This window comes from Poecilia reticulata, linkage group LG1 (genome assembly GCF_000633615.1).
Source record: "Poecilia reticulata strain Guanapo linkage group LG1, Guppy_female_1.0+MT, whole genome shotgun sequence".
Classification (NCBI taxonomy): domain Eukaryota; kingdom Metazoa; phylum Chordata; class Actinopteri; order Cyprinodontiformes; family Poeciliidae; genus Poecilia; species Poecilia reticulata.
Genome location: NC_024331.1, coordinates 9966633 through 9988583, shown reverse-complemented (window position 1 = coordinate 9988583; position 21951 = coordinate 9966633). Strand labels below are relative to the sequence as shown.

The 21951-nt window shown below is 39.1% G+C and overlaps 2 protein-coding genes across 3 annotated transcripts in view; one reads left to right on the top strand and one right to left on the bottom strand.

Moving 5' to 3' along the window:
• The window catches only part of mycbpap (mycbp associated protein), a 16092-nt gene extending 2049 nt beyond the window's left edge, over window positions 1-14043 (bottom strand). Inside the window, exons 1-18 of one of the 2 annotated variants that reach the window (XM_008415525.2) lie at window positions 13880-14043; window positions 12775-12885; window positions 12575-12698; window positions 12377-12477; window positions 12107-12269; window positions 11881-11996; window positions 11646-11796; window positions 11383-11501; window positions 8516-8643; window positions 7832-7946; window positions 6812-7004; window positions 6483-6670; window positions 6222-6368; window positions 4249-4347; window positions 3967-4094; window positions 3761-3855; window positions 1984-2102; window positions 41-190 (exon numbers count right to left, since the gene is read on the bottom strand). In XM_008415525.2, the coding sequence (XP_008413747.1) occupies window positions 41-190; window positions 1984-2102; window positions 3761-3855; window positions 3967-4094; window positions 4249-4347; window positions 6222-6368; window positions 6483-6670; window positions 6812-7004; window positions 7832-7946; window positions 8516-8643; window positions 11383-11501; window positions 11646-11796; window positions 11881-11996; window positions 12107-12269; window positions 12377-12477; window positions 12575-12698; window positions 12775-12864 (2226 nt within the window). In that variant the 5' untranslated portion in view covers window positions 12865-12885; window positions 13880-14043. The remainder of the gene's footprint in view (window positions 1-40; window positions 191-1983; window positions 2103-3760; window positions 3856-3966; window positions 4095-4248; window positions 4348-6221; window positions 6369-6482; window positions 6671-6811; window positions 7005-7831; window positions 7947-8515; window positions 8644-11382; window positions 11502-11645; window positions 11797-11880; window positions 11997-12106; window positions 12270-12376; window positions 12478-12574; window positions 12699-12774; window positions 12886-13879) is intronic. The other variant, XM_017307553.1, reaches the window with a different exon arrangement.
• Window positions 14044-14877: 834 nt separating this feature from the next.
• Window positions 14878-16573, top strand: rasd2b (RASD family member 2b). The gene is made up of 2 exons (XM_008416690.2): window positions 14878-15753; window positions 15918-16573. Exons 1-2 carry the CDS (start codon window positions 15168-15170, stop codon window positions 16457-16459), a joined length of 1128 nt encoding a protein of 375 aa, XP_008414912.1. The 5' UTR covers window positions 14878-15167; the 3' UTR covers window positions 16460-16573.
• The last annotated feature ends 5378 nt before the right edge of the window (window positions 16574-21951 follow it).

Here is a 21951-nt window from a genome sequence, read left to right as displayed (position 1 = left end):
TGATGCACTGTATGTGACAAAACAAAACAACATAACTTGCCTTTTTATGCAAAGCTCTTTTGTAGATCAAGAGGGTCTCTTCATCTGCGTTTTCGAACAGCAAACTAAAGTCCGACTCAGACTCCTTATATTGTTTGTCTTTGGAACGCTTGCCTGCGTGATCCGTTCTTTTACTCTTCGTTACGCAGAACTGTGGAAAGATTATGCCGAGTTGCGGTTAAACACAGTTGCAATTTACAGAGCAAACAGAGATGTTAGCGCGTAGCTGTGCGAGCATCTGTCGAAGATGGCTTGGAGTGGCACAGGTGCAAATAATTCACACCTTGGCATGCTGTCTGAGAGCAGGTGCACATTTGTCACAAAATGTTCTGTTTCCATGGCGCCCTATGAGTAATAAACTGTACCKTACCCAATCACTCAACCTTTACACAGACAAGAAAATTTGCTCAGCAGAATACGAACAGATAAAGCTGCGTCGTCGATCTTCTGGTAAATGTCAAAGATGGTGAATAATAAGTAGTGAGCAGTTAGAGCAGAAGTTACAGGTCGAGGGTCAGAAAAGAAGTTCATGGTGATTAAGGGGATTTGGAGAAAGGGGGTGAGGGGGTATTAATATTCACTTATATTCTTCTCATYTTTTTGTGTTAAAACCACAAATCGTATATATGTATATATATATATTTGAAGAATTAAAAAATGTCAAAGTGTGGTATGAAAACCTACTTTTTCATTCTTTACTTTACATACCATCCAGTGGATCAAGAAGATGTAAAAAGTCACACAACGCATATTTCACCAAAAGAAGACTTATTTAATGTTTGCAACAATCCCTATAGGGGACACAGCAAACCTGTGGAAGAAGTTGCCTTGGTCTGATGTGACCAAAATTGAGCATTTTGAAATCAGATAGTGGTGGCAGCACCATGCTGTGGAGAGATTAATGTTTTTTTTCAGCAGGGACACGTAAGCATTTCTGTAAGAAAACCTGTTTCAGGCACTTGTGTAGACGTCTATGTTCCTATAGCAGGACAATGACCCTAAACATACAGCCAAAGCTCCACGTAGAAAGGTTTAGATCAAAGCACATCCACATTTTAGAAAGTCAAAGCCCAACTGATGTGGATGTAGGTGGTTAAATATTACAGCAGAAGTTCACGKATAATATAAGACTGACTGAGGCTGAGCTATAAATATGGCGGTTTTTAGATTTTCAACTGAAATATATGAGAATAAGTGCTCTACTTGGTTTTGATCTAATGCATTCACCCCTAATAAAATTCACAGAAGTTGTAGTTGTAATATAGCAAAGTGTTAAAAGGGACTGTTGCGTAATTATTTTGTCCAAACAAGTCTTCTTATTTAAAACTGAACAGCCGCTGTGTTGCTAAGTTACTTCTACAACCCTGCAAAAGGACACAACTCTTGGCAGAAAGCCTTTATTTTCTGTTATTGGGAAAAATGTACTGACTTAGAAAAGAAGATCATCACTTCGAGACTCTGCCTGTCATCACACACCATCACAGAGACGAGCAAATTGATAAGATTCACCACAAAGCCGTGGAACAGATGAAGTGACAAATCTAAAAAAAATAATAATTTTAACGATCTAGTGAAGAGAGACGAATATTGCAGATGAGTGCCTTTCTGAGGACGAGTGTGTGGTTATGTGGGGGCGGCAGTCAGTAGTAACAAAACACTAGGCTAGCAGATGAATGGATGACGGCTTGACAGCCTGGTTAAAGTGGAGTCTGACTCATGATCGGATCAGTTCGACTGTTGGGTTCAGTGATGTGTTTTGTGTTTTGTGGGTTACAAAAATGTTTAATTCACTCTTATAATCCAAAGTGCTTTCGATTCTGCGGCAAAACAACTGTAAATCTCCTCGGTCTCTTTGTTCGCGACGGTTAGTGAGCTGCAAAGGCATTCGCCGACACACAGACACGGCCCCTCTTCTGAGCCACTCTGATACCGACGTGCATTTACCTCTACGGAGCTGTCATACTCTTTGGAGTCTGATCTGCCGATTTCTTTCATTTTTATTCTCTTCTCTGCTCCAGTCAATGATTCTCTCCTTTCATCGGAGGGCAACGGAGATCCCGCATCTAGGACGTAACGTAGAAAACAGGAATCCTGAACAGGAGAATGTTTCATTCGATGCTAAGTCCAAAACAAATAGTTCAGCTGTTAAAATTGAAGCTAATTTAGTAAAATTTGTAGCATTGGAGCTTTTAACTTTCCCCCCCACCCAAGGTTAATAGTTTGATTTGGCTTTATCTCGGTTTAGATACATCAAAATATGTAATAGTAACTACAAATGAAATTAGAAATAAATATCCCTCCTTGTACTTTTCAAGACAATTTTTTTTGTTTAGTTTGCAAMATGGACTACAGCTCTCGATTTGAAAATTTGATTCCTTCAAATGAAGTCCATCGTAACAGACAATAACACTTCATCATAGCAGGAAAATATGTAATTATGATATTATTGATGAAAAAAACAAAACAAAATATAAAAATATATATATATACATACATAATATTGTGCTTGATATAGTATGCCATAAGCAGTTAAAATATATTGGTGTTTTAGTTATTTCAGTTATCAGATCTTTCTTTTTATAATCTTTTAACAGTCAGCGTCTGGTTTTATGGCTCATCAATCTTGATTGCCAGTTAAAAAGTGTCATTTATGAATGACTGAATAAATGAAATAGTTAAATCTATATTTTGAACATATAAGCAACAGCAGACACTTTATCCAGTTTAATTTGTTGTTCTGGCCCTTTGGAGCTTTTCACAACCATCCAGAACTTTGACAGTGTTTTTATGACATTGTTCATGCTGTTAGGCTAACTGAGCTAAATGTTTAGGCTGTTTCTCTATCAGTTTGTTTTTTTTATGTTTTTATCATGCCACGTAGAGATTTCCTCATCTTTTAACGTAAGGGCTTATCTTTTGTGAACAGTATTTCTAAAATATTTCGTATTTCGACTTTGATTTAGGGCTGCAGCTAACGATTATTTTAGTAAGCGATTATTTGTCATCGTTCTCGAGTAATAAGATAGAGAAATGGGCATATTCTACAGATTTCTCATTTAACCACATAAGCTTATTTTGAGCAGTATATTAAATGCAATAAAAATGCAAATAAACAAATAATTAACTTTAATTTATTTTTTTWAATAAGAAAATAAACATTTTGTTGTCTAGAATGCAATAACATTGTATTCGTTTAGTGTATTCTTGATCATTTGTAGCAAAGTAATCATCTGCAACTGAAAGAATTACTTCTTTACTTGAACCTATTTAATATTTTTTCATCAATAGTTGAATAGCGAACGGCGTCTAATAGAAGATTTCTTTAAAAAAATTAAACCAGGTGAAAGTAAAACTATCCCACTCGAAGAGTTCTGGGTAGAAGATAATTCCAGACAAAGAAGGATTTTTATCTTATCTACAAAATGTATACATATTTTTGCACAATTTTGGCTAACTTACTACTCTGAGGGGTGTTGTTCTTTCACCAAGTGACATGTTTCAGAGTCTGTACGCTCCAGTTATTCAATTACTGAACTAGCTGACAATTATTTCAATAATCATTTCATCACAATTAATCCAATGAACTGTTTCAGCCCTACCTTGATTCAAAATAAAACCCTATAAGGGATTGTAGAAATAGCACCGTGAGTGTAAGATAATGTAGTTTTGTCGTAGAGCTGAGTGTCACAATGAGCTGAGATTATGAGTTCATGCCTCCTACCAGACCAAGTATCTTTCTCTGGAAGGCCCATCGCAGCTCTGAGCCTGCAGGCTTCAGTTCCCATTAAGTCCAGAAGGTTTATCCACAATTGTCGCCTGCAGAGGGCACCAAACACCACCGCCACAAACAATTTGTAGGAGCAGAACATACATGTAAAAACAGAACCTGCATAGTGCATGCTTGTGTATTGTACTATGTACTATTACCCTATAATTGCCGGTGTTAGAAGGTGGTGTCTTCTAGCGGGAGGATCACAAAGTTGCAGATGCAGAGACTTGAGCTGGGAAATGCTCTCTTCTTTCATAGGATCCTCATCAGGCAGAGACAATACAGCCTGCAGAATCACAACAGGAGGATAAAACCAGAATATTATACAGGTATTATAGATGACATACACCTGTTTATGTCTTACTTTTGTTCTGTGATGTGCTGCAACATGATCTACGTTTGCTCAAAGCAGTTACCTCGAAGCGTCGTGTTCGCATTACCTGTCGAAGAGTGTTAAAAGAGAGATCCCAGCTGCCCTTCGGATTCACCTGTTGCCACAGTGTCTTTAGGGCCCCTACTGGCTGGTAATGGTACTGCAACTAAAACCATAACAATGGAATAAATTTAACAATACTTTCAAGAGTTTACTTTTACATTTTCTCTGTTTCTGCACAGCTTTGACCTATAACATTACCAGATTTATGATACAATCCCTAAAGGAAAATAAAGAAATAAAGTAAATACACATATTTTAATAAGAGGGAAAAATATTTTCAGAACAGTAAAAGTTTGTAGATATGAATAAAAAAAAACAGGTAATGGTTTCTATAGTCACACAATTATAACCTAATAAAGTAAATATCGAACTAGAATTCTAACATCTCATTAAAGACACTGAATTTATGAGTAAACAGAAAAGAAACAAACATTTTATATTGAACTCCAGTTTTTAATGTGAAAGACAGCATCACCAGTGTTTGAGGAAAAGAACATTATCCTTGATGAAAGGTTTTCTGGAATTTTAAAACATATGGATATGTAAAATAACAAAATTTCAGTTTATAAATAAAACATATAAATGTATACATCTTTTAAAATGTGTTGAAAATTAAAAAAAATGTATTCAACATTCTTTTTTTATTCCAGTTCACTCATTAGCAGCAGGCAATTCCAAAGACTTGCAGAAGATAGCTCTGGCTATTTTACGAGAAACGCGTSATTTATCTCAACTATAKAAGAGAAAAGAGGTAATGCTTTCAGMTAAAAGTTTGGCTGCAGTTCAAAGACCTTCTTAAAAGAARCTAACAAAACTGATTAACACACTTCTAAGTGGTGGTGGGGTTTTTTTCCCACTCACATGGATAAAATTTCATTTAAAGCCATTCTCCTTTGTAATCAATAATAAATAATTAGCTCGTCCCAAAGTGAGCTAAGATGAATAGGAGTTCTAATAACGGCTCTGCTTAGGAAGAACGGACATGATGGGCTGACMSCTCTCACGCCTTCGGCAGGCGGAGTGCACGATGAATGGATCCATTACTGGGTCATCTCACACTGACTCACGAGCTGTGACTAGGGATCTGCCATCGACACTGTCAAAGAAAAACCTACGACACGTCAGGACTGAGCTGAAAGGGATTAGAAGAAATGACCGACGCGCTTTAAATGACATGTGTCACGGTGTCGAGGATTAAAACAGGCAAGCAGCTCAGTCACCACAACATCAAAACTACCACAACGAAGGTAGCGGTTTGGTGCAGGGCCACATCCACGTGTTGTGGCGAYGACCTACAAAGATGTGTTTTGGAGTGTTCAAGCTTAACCACAAAGTTATATTTGGTCCGTATTCATTTCATTCTAACAATTTTCAACAGCGTCATGGCCAGTACTTTTAAAAGGTGTTCCAGAAGATTATGCTAAGACACCTTTATCCATAGTAAACAACCGTTTTGAATGTGCAGTTTGGATAAAATGGTTGAAACACTTAATTAGTATCTGCCGACATCAAATTAAAAGTTAGTGATGGTAGTAGTACACCAGGTGCATTCTGCGAGGTGGGTTAAATAACRAAGAAGGTCCACTATATTAAAAAAAGTTTAAATGGATGTAAAACCAACAGCTGATTGAGCRACGCTTGAACACAGATGAGTGTCAGAAGAGAACAAGCCAAATACATTGACATTATTTCTMAAAAATAATAATAAAGGACGCTGACATTATGTTTTTGAAATAGTCCTGACCTCCAAATTACAGAAAACTTCTGAAATGTGTTTAAAAGCCATGTCTGCTTCAGAAAATCAGTCACTTTAAACGATGTCAAACATTAAGACAGGAATATGTCAGCGTTAACCAGATGCTTTTTGTAGGCGAGGAAAAGCATACGAGAATAAAGTTGTAACAATAAAATACAAGAGAGTCAGTAAATCTGAGAAAAATAAATAAAGTAGGAGGCTTTCTCCAGGAGGTAATGTACCCTGGGGTTTTTGTTCTGGAACAGCTGTTCTTCAGTGAGGTAAAGCTCCGGAGGTGACTTGGGCCTTTCAGGGACGTAGATGGCCCTGACAAGGCTGTTCAACATCGATCGGCAGTACTTTTCCACAACAATCTTTTCCAGCTTATTCTGTTAAACACACACATACACACAAAACAAGATGAATCCACAAAAGTGCACTTTTCTATGAACGGAAATTACTTTCTGGTTCCTTTCTGAAACACACTGTGCTGGTGAAGTCACCTCTAAGAAGCTCCTCTGATCTGCAGTTTCGTCCAGTTTGATGGCCACCCCCCTCAGCCTGATCTGAATCGAGGCTCCTCGCAACAACAAAGGGTTGGTGTTGAGTTGCCAGATTTCAGTCCAGAGACCTTGCTCCTCTGACTTAAATATGAACTCCACCTGCTGGGTTTCGCTGGGATGAATCACACCTGAGTTAAAGTGAAAATTCAAAAAAAAAATAAAAATGCAAAAGGCTGAGTGTTGGTAACGTGACAAGGGCTGACACATGGACARATACATGACGCACAAACAGCAGCGGCAGGTGTTCCATCGCGTTTGTGAGTCTGTACCAGAGGAGGATCTGAAGTAGAAGCGCACACGGTCCTTCTGCTGGTACAGGTGAGACAGACTTAGTTGTCTCGGAAGCTTCTTCCAGCTGTAAAAGATGACGGTGTTGCCTTCGTTGCGCAGCTCCATTTCTGTTGAGACAATTTCCCCGGTCTGGGTTTTGAACAGCACAGAGGTACTGATTCCAACTTCTCCCTAATCGATCCAGTGGAAGAAAACACAAAGACATGACATGCAGAGAGCAGACAATGCTCTCTGCATGTCATCAATAACAGGTGTGACACTGTTATTGATGTTCTTAATCAATAACATTTTCGATAAAAGTCCATCATTGCCTTTGCCTACAAAATGAAACAGAGCCGACTAATGTTTTTAATAACAAATAACAAATGTAGGTTTTTAGTAGCCGTTACTCTTGTGTCATGGAATAATTGCATTGCATTTCCAGAACAGGAGACATTTTTTAACATAGATTTTCTTGTTTTTAAGTTTAAATTACTTTCTTTTCTACATTATTTCCACATGTATTCCATGGAGCGTATCTATCCATTTTTTTTATGTTTTTCTCTATTTCAAAAAGCTAAAAATAGAAATAAAACAGTTTCTTTCAAAATAACAGCAAAAATCCTAGTAGATATGTGTCATTTCCCCTTAGGTCACGTAACATTTGTGGCTCTAAACAAGTTTTGTTTCGCTGGACTAGCGGCAAAAATGGCTCTTTGGATTGTAAAGGTTGCAGGCCTTAGATGGCTTGAGATGCTCAAAGGTAGCATTTATTTCCATTGTGAAGCTATTCAGTGAAAAACGACACCTGTCTGCGATGCTTCACTGATGGCTGAAAAGGCAGGAAGAGTAGAATTTAAGGTGTTGACTTTGCGTTTTCTTCTTTGGTTTTTAGGCATGTGCTTCTCACACGTGCCTAAAAACCAAACCAGAAGCATTTTGTCCCAAAAAATGTTTTTTTATCTCTTAAGAGATATCACGTTTTTTACCAGAGAATGTGAAAAAAATAATGTCAGTACCTTATCAGACGTTGGGTGCCCAGTCCATTCAGCAAGCTGACCGTTAATCCTCAAAGCAGGATAGGGCAAAGCCTGGACTTGATCGTCATCAGTTTCCTCCAGTGAGTCTCTGTCACTAAACAACATGAGAATGCCAGGCCACTTCAATATCCAGTCCTCAGCCTAGTAGAGATGCTTTAGTGCAAATAATTAGTCAATAATTAACTATTGGCTAAAATAATAATCAGTTGTAAAAAAAATAATAATAATCACATTTTTTATATAAATAACTGTATATTTATATCTGTGAATTGTACTGACTTGATCTGATATATTTCTGGTTATCAACTGGACCACTTTGTCCTGTGTGCCTTAAAATAATATTTGCGGTGAAACGGAGCAACATGAATAAGCTGAACTGATTRTGGTGGAAAGGACAGAAAAACTAAAGTGTGGCATTGATGAGGTGTGACACTGTGCAAAAAAAAMWSTSTYWTMTYWWRASAYWWTMYMMMMAYWKWGARAWAKWKWWWRWRAAAMRMAMMMMAWRYRSAGMRCAYKTKKYSMYMWYWWYAYATWTWTAYAYATWTWYMYSWRWWWTAWARARAAAAWRTGYKSTKTWTAWAAAAAAWYAAAAAAAAMACMMMMACWSKSRSMRYWTTTTTTTTCCTCAACAAAAGAGATAAGAGCTACTTTTTTTCTTACAATTTCTCATGCTCCATAACAACGTTTTTCTTCTTCTCCTCTTCCTCATTCTGCAGTAAGAGATCCTGGCGCTCCAACAAGGAAGTGTGTGGCTTTCCGGTACCTATCACCTCCAGTTGACTCATATCCTGCAAACATTGTCCCATGAAGTTGTTGTTTCCCTTGTTTACTTCAAATCAAAGGATATCACTTGTCCTGATGAGCCACAACATGAGGACCACTCACATTTAACTGCTCGCCTCTGATCGGTCACACAATTCCTAAAGAAAATCTAAATTCTGGGACACACCTCTTGTTTCTAGGAAATTACTAATGGATCGTTTATGTGCGTTTTCCCACTGATGGCTTTAGATCCAATTGGAGTGGTCCCACGGGCCGGGTTTATAGACGTGTCGTAACATATCACAAAAAGTTAATTTATTTCTGTAACTTAGTCAAAGAGTGAAACTCTACCGATTTAATCACACGCAAACTCGTGCATCTTAAAARAAAATTATATTGTGTGAAGCTGCAATATTTCTTGCTAGTCATCTCAGAAAGTGAAACTCATATATAGAAGCATCACACACAGAGTGATATATTCCAAGTCTTTTCTTCATGTAATTTTGATGATTGTGACTCAGCAAGAACATAATGAAAACTCAAAATTCAGCGTCTCATAAAATTAGAATACTGTGAAAAGGTCATTATTGGAAACCCCGTGGCGTCACACTCTAATCAGCTAATTAACTCAAAGCACCTGCAAAGGTTACGAACAGTCTCTCGCTCTGCGTCGGTCGGCTACACAGTTACGGGGAAGACTGCTGACTTGGCAGGTGTGCACCAGAAGTCATCGACACCTTCACAAGGAGGATAGGTCGCAAAAGGTCAAAGCTGAATCAGCTGGTATGAGCAGAAGCTCTGTCTCCAAGCTTGATTGAGCGGTAGGAAAAGGTGCCCCAGCAACAGGGATAACCGCTGTCAAGTAAAATCCAAGCCAGAAGTATGTCACCGAGCCAAGCCAGCTGTGGACCAGACGATCTGTCCCAAATCCCAAACATCACATTAGCCACCGGCCCAACAGAACACACTGCACCCGTCCCAGACAACACGGAGGAGAGACACCAGCTGAGATCATTTAAAAAAAATGGAGGTAATGTGAATAAACACTGCCACCATCAACATCTGTTATTAAGGGTGTTAATAGGATTAAGTGGGAACCGTCAGCGCATAGAGGTACATTTGTACCGCCTCAGACCTGGCCACTGCTGCTGATGGACTCATTGCAATGCAGGCAGAGCATAAAGTCAGACTCTGCTGCCCAACAGACTGCAGCCACGCTACCTTTGGCTCACTCTAGATTTCATAACCGTGCTCGCTCTAAATTTGTTTGTGCGTGAGCCCTAATTGCTGTTTTCATGCGCCTTTAATCATTTTAGCAGGCCTTATGCACTAGATGTACTTTTAACAGGCAATAATAGCTGCATAATTGCAGCACTTTGCTAATTTTTTTTGTAGTTGAGTGGGAGTGTGTTTATTCCCCGTGAGCCTACAAGGTTACGTGAACTTGTGTGAATGCGCAAGGACGCTCTGCGTTGTTGGCGTTCTGGAGCTTGTTTTCTCTGCAGAGAGCCCTGGAACAGAACGATCGAAGCCTGTCGGCAAAGAAAGCGARTGAGGCAGCCTGTGGGGGTGTGAGCACTTCACAGAGCCGAGTGCTCCACCATTAGTTGTTTCTGTAATAATAAAATCAGACCATCAGCAGCTATGAAGTACATTGCTTTATGCACATCGTGTGGGAAWTGATGKATTTAGGGAAATAAATATCTCAGGTAACTTYAACTTCTAAATCTATGGACTGTTTGGAAAAATAAACTCAAACACTTGAAAAAGAACCTATCATATTGATTTTGTAAAACCGAAGCTCAAAATGATTGATTAAAGTATTTCTATTTACTAAATCCCAGAATAATGACAGATTTTTATTGTCTTTCTTCAARGTCAAAAGTTTGCACCTAATTTGTATGGATTGCTTTCTTTGGCTTTGGTCAAACATGTTTACATATACTTCTACAATGTTAWTACTGATGAAACTGTCTTTCCCAAAATATTTAAATTGCAGCGTAATCCTATGGGCGCTGACTTCTGAATTTGAAAAAAGTAATAAAAAAATTAATAAAGACACTAAATAAATAGCATGAYAYGTCAGTCGACTGTATAAAATGTATTAGAAAAGTTTTCTCTGTTGCTTCGCAGAAGTTTAAAGTGTCCAACCTTAAAGGACTGACCTGTAGAAATGATGGATGTTCTGTTTGTGCCTGTGTGATTTACTACTCTAACGTCAGGGTTCTCACACATGCCTAAAAGCCAAACCAAATTAGGAAACAAACAAAACTTTTTATAAAGCAATAACTGGCAACTGAAATTTTCCGAATCAGRTAAATTGGTTAGCTAAAAGCGTCCTGAAAGGAATAGGCTCACGCTTCACTTTATTTGAAATCTGAATTAGTTTAAGATGGCTGCAAGCAGAAGCAGGCATCCAAATTGGTCATTCTCTCACCGCTGGTTTGCTAGAGAATATTGAACCAGATTTATCATGGCGACAAATAGGGATACCTGTTCAGTTATGTGTGGGTTCATGTGTGAATTTTAACTCTGGGGTCACCTTAAAAACTGAAATCAGTTGTGGCAAAAGAAAACATAAAGTTATTATYGCCTTTAGTTCAATCCATAATTTTTTAAGTCATAACACACAGCTCCATTTTTGACATTAAGTCAACTGTCGCATACAATTATCTGGGCTTTGTATACGACATGTTTAATTAAAAAAATTTGCTTTAGGTTGTAATTGTTTTCATTGGTAACCGAGAACAGAAAAAATGTCTTACTAGATTTTTTATGTCAAAGTCGTCCACAATGTGTTCAAGCTCCTGCGTCTTGCATTGCAGGTAAGCACTCTGAGCCCAAGGTCGAGTAGCTGGACGCTCGATCTCAGTAGAAATGATTCCTGAAAGATGAAAAATATCCCCCAAAAGGAGGCGGTAGAAAAAAAAAGATTCTGTATGGGCTTAAATTGTTAGGGCTTCTATTTGCTCCAATTCGACCATTAAAGAGTTCCATAACAAGGCTAAAGGGATGAAAGTATGTTTACCCATTTCCCTGTGTATGGTGCCTGGGTGTCCCACGTGTGTGATGGGTCTCTTTAGGCCTCGCTCGGTCTGAGTCAGCGTGGTCGCGATACCGCTCATTTCATCGCCGAGACGATGCGGGAGGTTCCAAAACTCGCCGCCCACAGTATATCCCTTCCAAAGAGAAAGAGACGCAGGCGTAAAAAAAGTGAAGGGATGGAAACCTGGCAGGCCGGTAAAATCAAACGCGTGTCATACGTATCCAGAGTAGGCGAGCGGCATGGCTTGATTTAGAATTTCCTTCTGCTCCTTTGTCTCTCTGAGATGCTTGTCCTGATTCATCAGCAGGTTTTCCACAGGCAAGTTGATTGAGTCTTACAAGAGCAAATATACAGACTTCACTTTCCTCGTCTTTCCAGTCGAGAAACATGTTCGCTCTTCTTCAAAGGTAGAACTACCGACGCAAAGTTCTCAAGAACCTCACCAGACAATTCTTTCTGATTCCGTCTGCGATATGACATGTGTTTATTCCAGTTCTGAAGCGCATTACTCTGGTGTGAAATCTCTCCACAGCTGCTGTCTGTGCGAGGCCTCATCGTGGCTTCAGATACGGGATCTCTCAAAGGCTTTGGAAAGTGCTTTAACAGCTTGTTTGGAGGGGGAGAAAAGAAGAAAACCCAGTGGATTTGTAGTTAAACAAATGCAGAAAAAAATTAAATAAATAATAATAATAATAAAAGTGTTCTGAAGTTACATGTTTCTCCCCCCTGGCCTCCAAATACGCTCGAAAATCATCTAAGCTGCCAAGGATGCAGTGCGGAAGAATCATCCCATGCTCGTCAAATCGAAGGTATTCTGCAGAAGGACAGAATTATGAGGGAAAAAGAACTATACCCTAGAGCCTAAAAATATGGGCTTAAACATTAACTTAAACATTTTTTTGCTGGAGAACCTGAGATGTCCAAGTGCTGAGACTCTTGCGATGGAGGAGCCGCTTCCGTGGCATTTCCGTCTTCGTTTAGCACTTCTCCTCGCTCTGGGTTTGGATGACTTTTTGGAGGCTTTGGTTTGAGAAACTGCAATCACATAACAAATTAGGTCGCTAAACCGTAAAACTGTTTTAAAGTACTAGACGGTACTGCTGAAATCCACCTGCTCGTTGCATTGCGGACAAGAAGACCTGGAATTCCCGGCTGTATTCGTGGGATCTGGATCACCTGATCTGGACGATTCTTTCTGCATTTTTACCTTCTGGAATAAATCCTAGAACAATGAAAATCTGTGTACATACTTTATAATACCTTCTGTAGCTGTTTGCTCGATGTTTAGCCCCACAGAACTCAGGCAAGATCTTGAAAAGAATTCATAAACTTCTTTTTAAGTTTAGGAATTTCAATATGTGTTATTGAAAGTGAACAGTTGGGAAGTAATTTAACCTCATTACAAATCCAGCTATTCTGTAAAGGCCTCAGAGGTTCCCAGAGAACATTAGAGGGCAAAAAGCGTCTTTAAATATCAAAAAGCAGACAGGTCAGGGAGGAAGTTGCAGCGATTTAAAGCAAAGTTGGGTCATAGTATGATGTTCCAAGCCATTGAAAATTATGAAGCTACAGTTGATTTCTTTGGGAAAAACGTGGAGTTACTGTTTGGAGATGTTTAAAACATACACTGCATCAATTCATACCTGTTGATGTACAGGATAACATGTTAATCGAACTAGTAAAATAATTTTTCCAGTAGATTGAGCACCAAAACTGACTCCAGCCCCAAGGCCCAATGCCCTTGTAAGTCCGTACCTGTATACTAAAAATATTTCCAAAGCCATCAGAACTTTTGCCAGAGCTTCTTATTTGTGTGCCTGTTTTTCTCTCAGCTTGTGTAGGCTGGCTTTGTCTCAAAACGAAAATCTTGTGATATTACATAATCACAAACTTACATAATTAACAAACGCTTTTGACACTGACCCAGTTTCAAGCAAACATCTTTTCTGTTTCTTCCCTTCCATCGTTACAAGAGTCATTACGTCCCTCTGTAATAAGGAACGCCATTAAGAGCATTTATTAAATTATAGCAGACAAAAGGGGTCAGACCCAGGCCATCCTTTCCGTTTCGCAGCCTTTCAAACCAACCTCCCTTTAGCTAACTCAAGTTATGTCTATTGGTACTCCAAGCGTCGACACACCAGTTAAGTACTGCGGAGATTAAACAAAGCAGAACCGAGACTGTAAAACGAGGAGCTGGTGCTGACCGGACCTACCGAAAGGTCCCGGTTCTGTTCTGCTCGGTGACTCCGCTGCAGCTGAAGTTCAGTGGTTTACCTTGTAGAGTCAGCGCGGCGGTTAGCTTTGCTTAGCTACAGGTAGCTTATAGCGTTGCTATGACGACAGGCAGCAACTTCCTTTTTTTCCTCTCTTTTTCCCCCCTCTGTGTTTGTTTCTTTCTTTGTAATGGAACAACTATGACACTTTAAAAAGGTTTTTATTATTGTTTTATTTAATTTCTGATAGAGCAGCACTTTAAATTATGAAAGGTATAAAATTATAAAGTAAAATTTATTTTTATTGTAGGTCGACAACATTGATTGATTGATTGATTGATTGATTGATTGATTGATTGATTGATTGATTGATTGATTGATTGATTGATTGATGTTTATTGGCCAAGACACTTTTTATTCATTTACCTATTTTAATTCCGAATTTCAACATTTTATTTTGGGATTATTTTAATTCCATAAATTGACGACATAATTACAATCTAAATTGTATCCTTATAAACGAGTGAATACACAAATTCCATGAATTAAGTATTATATATTCTTTGTTATGCGACAGATATAAAAAAACACCAACAGACAAAGGGAAATATAATGTTATGGAGAAATTTTTAGCATTTTAAAGATCAAAATCAAAATAATCAATATAAATAACATAATCACAAAATAACAAAGTAAGGCAATAGAAGCATTTTTTCCCAAATCAATTTCTATCAAAATAAAACTTTTGAAACTTTAACAAAACTGCAAGTAGGTGCGTGTGTGTGTGTGTGTCAGGTGAATTTTTGGTTAAAACGAGCTTCTTCGTCATTCAGCCAAGTTACTCGCAGTGAACAGAGTATCCACTACTCTTCCTCAATTTTACTCAAGTTTACTTCGTAATAAAGTTACTCAAGCAAAAGTAAAAATGTAAAAATACTTCTAAAAGTACTTTTTTGGGGGTAAAATGTTGCTCAAGTAAATGTAAGATAACAGAACTGTTATTTTATTATATGTTTTTCTTTTCTTTTTACAGAAAGCTTAACGTTAGAAACAGGACAATTCTTTCAGTACATCACATTCACGCTGAGTCCTGCTCCCTGCTCAGTGCTATCCTTTTTTTCCCCCTGTCAGCATGACGTGGACGAATCCCTCCCGGGGCTGAGGAGCGAGTATATAAAGGGAGCTGACATCAGCAAACACACAGAGAGCTGAGGAATCCCAGCCTCATCTGTGATTCTGTCCGCTTTTCGGCTGCGCAAAAAAAAAAAAAAAAAAAAAAAGAAGCGCCATGGGAAGCATTTCCACTGGCGCCCCGACCAGCTCCGTTACTGTGCGGCACCAGCTCAAATGTGCCGAAAAAGAAACGCGCCTGCAGGAGAACAATGACGGACAGTGCTCTGGTCTCTCCAAGGTCTGGCTGGCGTACAAACACGCGTCGCAGCAGCTGAGTTCGTCCGGAATCAAAGCGGGCTTAGGTCTACTTAAAGTAGCCACGTCTCAGTGGAAACTGGAGAAGAAGACAGGCGGCGCAAAGAGCAGCCATCCCGCCAAGAGATCCTCYTTGGATCAGCTGACAGCTTTAGTCTTCCCCGGCCCGACCCGTCGCAGCGGTCTGGAGCACCGACCGGACCCGCTTTACCTCACCAAGCCGCAGAACTGTAAACGCATCGTAGTTCTCGGTGCGCCACGGGTTGGTAAGACCGCCATCCTCAGAAGATACCTCCGGGACGGGTTTGTGGAGGAGTACAGTCCGACCTCTGAGGATTTCCTTAGGAAGTTGTTTTGCATCCGCGGGGAGACCTACCAAATAGACATCCTGGACGCGTCCAGGGAGAGGGATTTCCCGGCCAAGCGACGTCTCTCCATACTCACTGGTGCGCATTGTCTCAGTACGCAAAAGTAGCTTAAACAATGTGAAACTTGCAGACAAATTAGGGTGAATGTTAAAACTGCGTGCGCAATTTGTTATCTGCACGATGCGTAAAATTAACTTGAACAAGTTCGAATTGCTTATTTTTATTTTATGTCATTTCTACAGGAGATATTTTCCTACTCGTCTTCAGCCTCGACGACAGGAGCTCTTTCGAGGAGGTGTGCAACCTGCGAGAGGAGATTTTAGCCGCTAAATCCAAACTCACCAAGTCCTCGGTGCCGGGGCACTGCGCACAGCCGCGGGTCCCGCTTGTGGTCTGCGCCAACAAAGCGGACCTTGACTCCCAGAGAGGGATTTCACGCGCAGAAGTGCTCAAAGCACTCGGTGGTGACTGCACGTATTTTGAAACATCTGCGAAGGACAGCACCAACCTCGACAAAGTCTTCGAGACTCTGGCGAAGCGGGGCGGCCTTCCGATGGAAACGGGTCCGTTTCAGCACCGCAAAGTGTCCCTCCGCTCGTACCAGGCCATGCGGACGGACCGGGCGGCGTGGAAGGGAGGAAGGGTGGCGAGGCGAGATGACCCCTGCGGCACCCTGTACCCACTGGCCCGTCGGCCGAGCTTCACCACTGATCTTCGGCAGATCCTCGGGCCACGTAAGGGAACAAAACCGGGCCAAGGACTGGAGAAATGTCAAATTCAGTGACGGACTGAGAGCGACTGAAACAACGCATGAGCACTTTTATTCTCGAAGAAATGTCAATAAATCATTTGACTTGGATTTTTAAAATAAATATATATATTATTTTTAAATAAAATAAAGCGTGTTTATTATCTTTTGACAAAGACATCTATCTATCTATCTATCTATCTATCTATCTATCTATCTATCTATCTATCTATCTATCTATCTATCTATCTATCTATCTATCTATCTATCTATCNCTATCTATCTATCTATCTATCTATCTATCTATCTATCTATCTATCTATCTATCTATCTATCTATCTATCTATCTATCTATCTATCTATCTATCTAGAAGGACACTGTGGGAGGATGTTGACTCAGGAACTTGGTACCTTGGTTTGTTCAGCCTTACATAACCTGCTTTCAAAAATCTATTAGGTTGCAACTCTGTGTTTGCCGCCTACTTGTTTTTTCCTCTTCCTGTGTGTGTGTGTTTGTTTTGAGTGCGTAGTAACTGAATCGTGATTGCCAGAAATCCCACACACCCTTAGCACTCACATAAAAGCAGGGTTTTTCCAGCTATACCTACTAATTCTCAGATCTGACAGAAGAGCCCATACATTTGTTTAGATTTAGTTCTCTTCATCTTTTCATTTATTTATTTTATTGTTATTATTATTATTTGCAAGGAAACCTTCAAAAAAGGATACTTGGTATGAAAAATCAGAACAGGGAAATAAGGAGGAAAATTAGATTTCCATATAGAGAGATATTTCATACAGCTATCATTATACATAGGGTTATTTGCAATTGTGGATAAAAGTTCTGTTTATGTCGGAGGGTCAAAGGATGTGTTTCCATGGGTACTGCTTTGGAGTCCTGTTAGTAACAGCTAATAAATCTCCGAGGTTCAATATTCACAGCGCTTCTCGTATCACTAAAGCATCACCCACTCCTTTTCATCTCAGATAATATTTGTTGGAGAAATAAAATCTGAATTGCTTCTGCTTTGTCAACCGAACCCCCCCACCCAAAAAAAACCAGATGAAATAATGCTCAAATAATCTAACTTAATAATTACAGCACAGTATTACTGCCTGGGTGACATGATGCTTTCACAGAAATGAAAATTGGATATTGTTATGAAGGTGTGAGTCATCACTTCTGAAAGACTCAGAAGTGATGTTAGAAATAAGGTTAGAGAGATGCTGAGAGATGATTGGAAACACACCAATAAAACCCACTATTTGGCCAGAGAGAACAGTTAACAGAAGGTTATTATTGAAGTGCAGATTCTGACCATATCCTTCAGAGGGCTTGGGCAGYGGATGCATCATCTTTGAAGCCACTCATTCTTAGTCTTCACACGCAGCCTCGTCTGAGTCAAGCACAGCTCAGCTCATGAGCCTGTGTGGATGTTAGTTCTACACGGTCATCACTTCCACTGTCTATATCAGGCTAAACATGTTCATATTCAGGATGCTCATGCATATAAAAAGGAGGATGAACAGGTTACTGCTGTTGGAAACTCTCAGCACTTATTTTCAGATTAGTAATGTGGGATCTCATGCAAATTTAGGCTGAAATAAATTCCCTTTTAACTCTGGTGCTGAATGTATGGAACAAGCACAGTGTGAGTAATAACTCAGGACTTCAAGGGGAGATTTGCAAAGCGATCAAGACGGTGCTCAGTGACAACACAGTGTCAGAATCCTCTCACCTGAGAAGGAGAAAAAGGACAGGAGTGACTGTTCAGTGGTTTAAAGCAGACTCGTGTTTGCATTTAATTTATAAAATGGTTCTGGAGTCGTTCAGAATATTCAGATTTTATTTTTGTAATTACTTAATTTGTTTGAAACAGGGACAATGTACAATAAACACTAACCTCAAGAGGAAATGTGCACTATACCAGGTTGTAGCTCTGGTGCTAATTTCCACCTGGAGTCCGCAACACAGCTGGGTAGATGTATATATATACTTTTTAAATAAGAAATGCATAAAACAGCTGGACACTATTCAGTAAATATAACTCACAATTAAAAAGCCATCAGATATAAAGTCCAATAGAATTCAAACAAAACTCCTATGATCCATACTGAGCAGGACATCMYTTTTACCAACACTTACAAATGTAGCAACATGTGGTTTAATGCCCATGGTAGGGGCAAACACACTTAACCTAAGCCCTCCAGAGGTACTTTGCAATATCAAGTATTGCCAATATTATTAATAGAAAGATAATCACCTCCATGAGATCTTGAAGTATCYCGTATAACAGCAGTTTTGACTGTGGCATCAAATGTATTGCACATGGACATGTTTTATACTTGGTCAACATTTCTGTATTGAAAACGGAGTTTTGGTTTTTTCATTAGTTGGAGGCGATAACCATTAAAATTAATAAAAATTCTGTTGGTAATATACAATATCTTTCTCTGTGTGTAAGTAATCTATATATGCATTTGACTTAAATTTTATTTACTGAAATAAATGAACTTTTTGAAAAGTTCAAATCATAACGATGTACCAGGAGGGACAGAAACTGCAAGGTTATGATCAATAATTAATTATAGCTTTTTTTCTGTCTTTGGAACAAACAAGTTCAAGATTTCCTCTCTACAGCAAGGTGCCACGTGCGTAAAGTTTAAATCACAGAAAACTGCAGCCATTTTCACTTCATTGAAGCCCAAACAGCTGTGCTGCACGTGCAGCGGCTCCCTCTTTGTCTGAGCAATCACTGACAGCACATTCACAGGTAAGCACTTGAACAGATGCTCCAGCCTCTGCCTACACGTGAAGAGGATTCACACTCCTGTTGTTTTCTCTTTATCCTTGAAACACAACGCACGCACACACACGCGCACGCACGCACATGCACACACACACACACACACGCACACCCACACACACACACACACACACACCCCCACACACACACACACACACACACACACACCGCCTTACCCTAAACCCAACCATCACCAGTACATGCCTAACCCTAAACCTAATCTAAACTTAACTTAACTCAACTTTAGTCCTAACCTCTAACCCCAAAACAGCTCTTCAATTTATGGGGCCCAGACTTTCAATCCCATGAAGACCAGTGGGTCCCATAAGGACTTAAGCCATCCAGCTAATGAAAATTCTGTTTTCTTTGCCATACAAAGAAATGAAGCATCATGGTACATATAGTGCTGAAGACATGCCTTAATACAAATTAGATTGATTTTAATTTATACCTACTTGGTTTTAGTCTTTTATCTCTTTTAGACAGTTATCTCTTTAAAGTCAAACAAAAAAATATACATTTAATTTTATCTTGAAAAGGAGGGAAAAGTTGCTAAAGATAATTTTATGAACCATACAGCTAAATCAGATTTATTTTTCATCTCATGTTAGTATTTTCCTCTAACATTCAGGTTTTGTCCAAAAGCAGAATAAACAACCCCACTTCTGTTGAATTTCACATCCACTTCTCAGTCGTGTAAAGAGAACATATAAGCTTAAAGAGTCTCCACAGTGACTCATGTAACCTTTCAATCAACGCAAGGACATTTTTTATTTTTTCAGCTATGGTACAAGTAGAGTGAAACTGAACAGAAAATAAACCCTGTTTCTCCAGCTGGTTTGGTTGTCATCAAGACTTTTCRGGAGCTTCCATGAATTCAACCATAAGGTGGAAACGTCAGCAAGACGGCACCTCCTGTGTTTAACGCCGTGTTTGTTGACAGACCGACAATCAGCCAGTAATTCACAGGAGCTCAGTGAGATCCCGCTGCAGAGATAAAATATGGGCTGCAGTGCTGTCACGCAACTACAGATGTGCTCAGAAGTTTACATACGACGGCAGTATTTCTTTTGGTTTTTGGTTGTTTTTAATTATTTTTTTATTAACAGACTATGCTAAAGCAAAAAATTTCTTCAATTAGTTATTGGTTGCATTAATCTATTTATTATCAAACAATAACTCCATGCCCCAACCATTATAACAACAGAAACAAACCAAATGACCCTAATCATAGCTCTGTTTTTAATGTTTTAATCTAAAGATTCAGTTCCTGTAAAACGTTGCCGTCATACTGCATGTTTGAGACCTCCACAAAGTGTTTCAGTGATATTTAGGTCAGGAGACAGAGATAGCCACTCCAGAACCTTCACTTTTTCCTGCTATCACAAATATATAAAAGTTTAAAAACCAATTTTCACATAACAAATAACAAAAACCTTCCTTTGTCCATTTGTAAAACAGTTTGACTATGAACCTCTTACAGGATCAGAATATTCTTGAATTTTACATACACGATAGAAGAGATTTGAACCAGTTTGAGCATTCTTTCAAATACACAAAAACAGTCAACATATTCCACACTTCCAGTTTTAAAAAAAGAAGAGTTAAAGAAAGATGGAGGCAAAATAAAAATAAAAAAAAACGGCGAGTAAATGGGCTGAAAAGTTGCTGTGCTTTTTCAAGACCACTAGAGGGCAATACGTGCTTATGTTTTATAAATAATATTACTTATTATTAATTTGGTGTTAAGAGATAAGCGTTTTTTTTCTGGTAACGAACTGCCACGAAGTATAAATCGAGATTTTTACTTTTGTGTTTTATAATACATTTGCTACTAATGACACACACACACACACACACACACACACACACACACACACACACACACACACACACACACACACACACACACACACACACACACACACAAAAACTTTTTACTATTTATTTATAGTAAATAAATATACTATATTCTAAACCATGTTGAACTATATTAGGAATAATGTAACTATCTCAGGTTTTAAACAGATTGTCATGCTGTGTGTGCGTGCGTGTGTATCTGTCATTAAAGAATGGGGCCGGGGAGTCTTGCTGCGGGTGTGTGTGTGTGTGCGCGTGTGTCCTCAAGCATGAGAAACCCACAGGATACGTCAGACATTCCTTCTGACAATAGCTTACTGTGCATTATTTGATGTTAGACTACCTCTGAAGGAAAACAACAGTTTAACTGTTTTACTACAATATTTAGCTTACGGTGTGTTATTTGGTGTTGGACAACAGACTTATAGTCTGGTAAGAGGGACTGACCTCTGTCCAGCACACCAAAGTATTTGTGTGTCCCTGCATAAGAGAGGGTAGAAACCTCTGAATGAAAACAGCAGTTTAACTGTTTTACTGCAATATTTAGCTTACGCTGCATTATCTGGTGTTGTTGTGACCTCCCGACCTCTCTTTGTGACCATCTGCTCGCTGTTAACTCCTCCCGAACTCTTTGAATTAACCAATAGGAATCATTTACTTGTAAGTGAATAAATAAATATACTATATTCTAAACCATGTTGAATTAGATTAGGAATAATGTAACTATCTCAGGTTTTAAACAGAATGTCATGCTGCGTGTGCGTGCGTGTGTGTCTGTCATTAAAGAATGGGGCAGGAGAGCCTTGCTGCAGGTGTGTGTGTGTGCGTGTGTGTCCTCAAGCATGAGAAACCCACAGGATA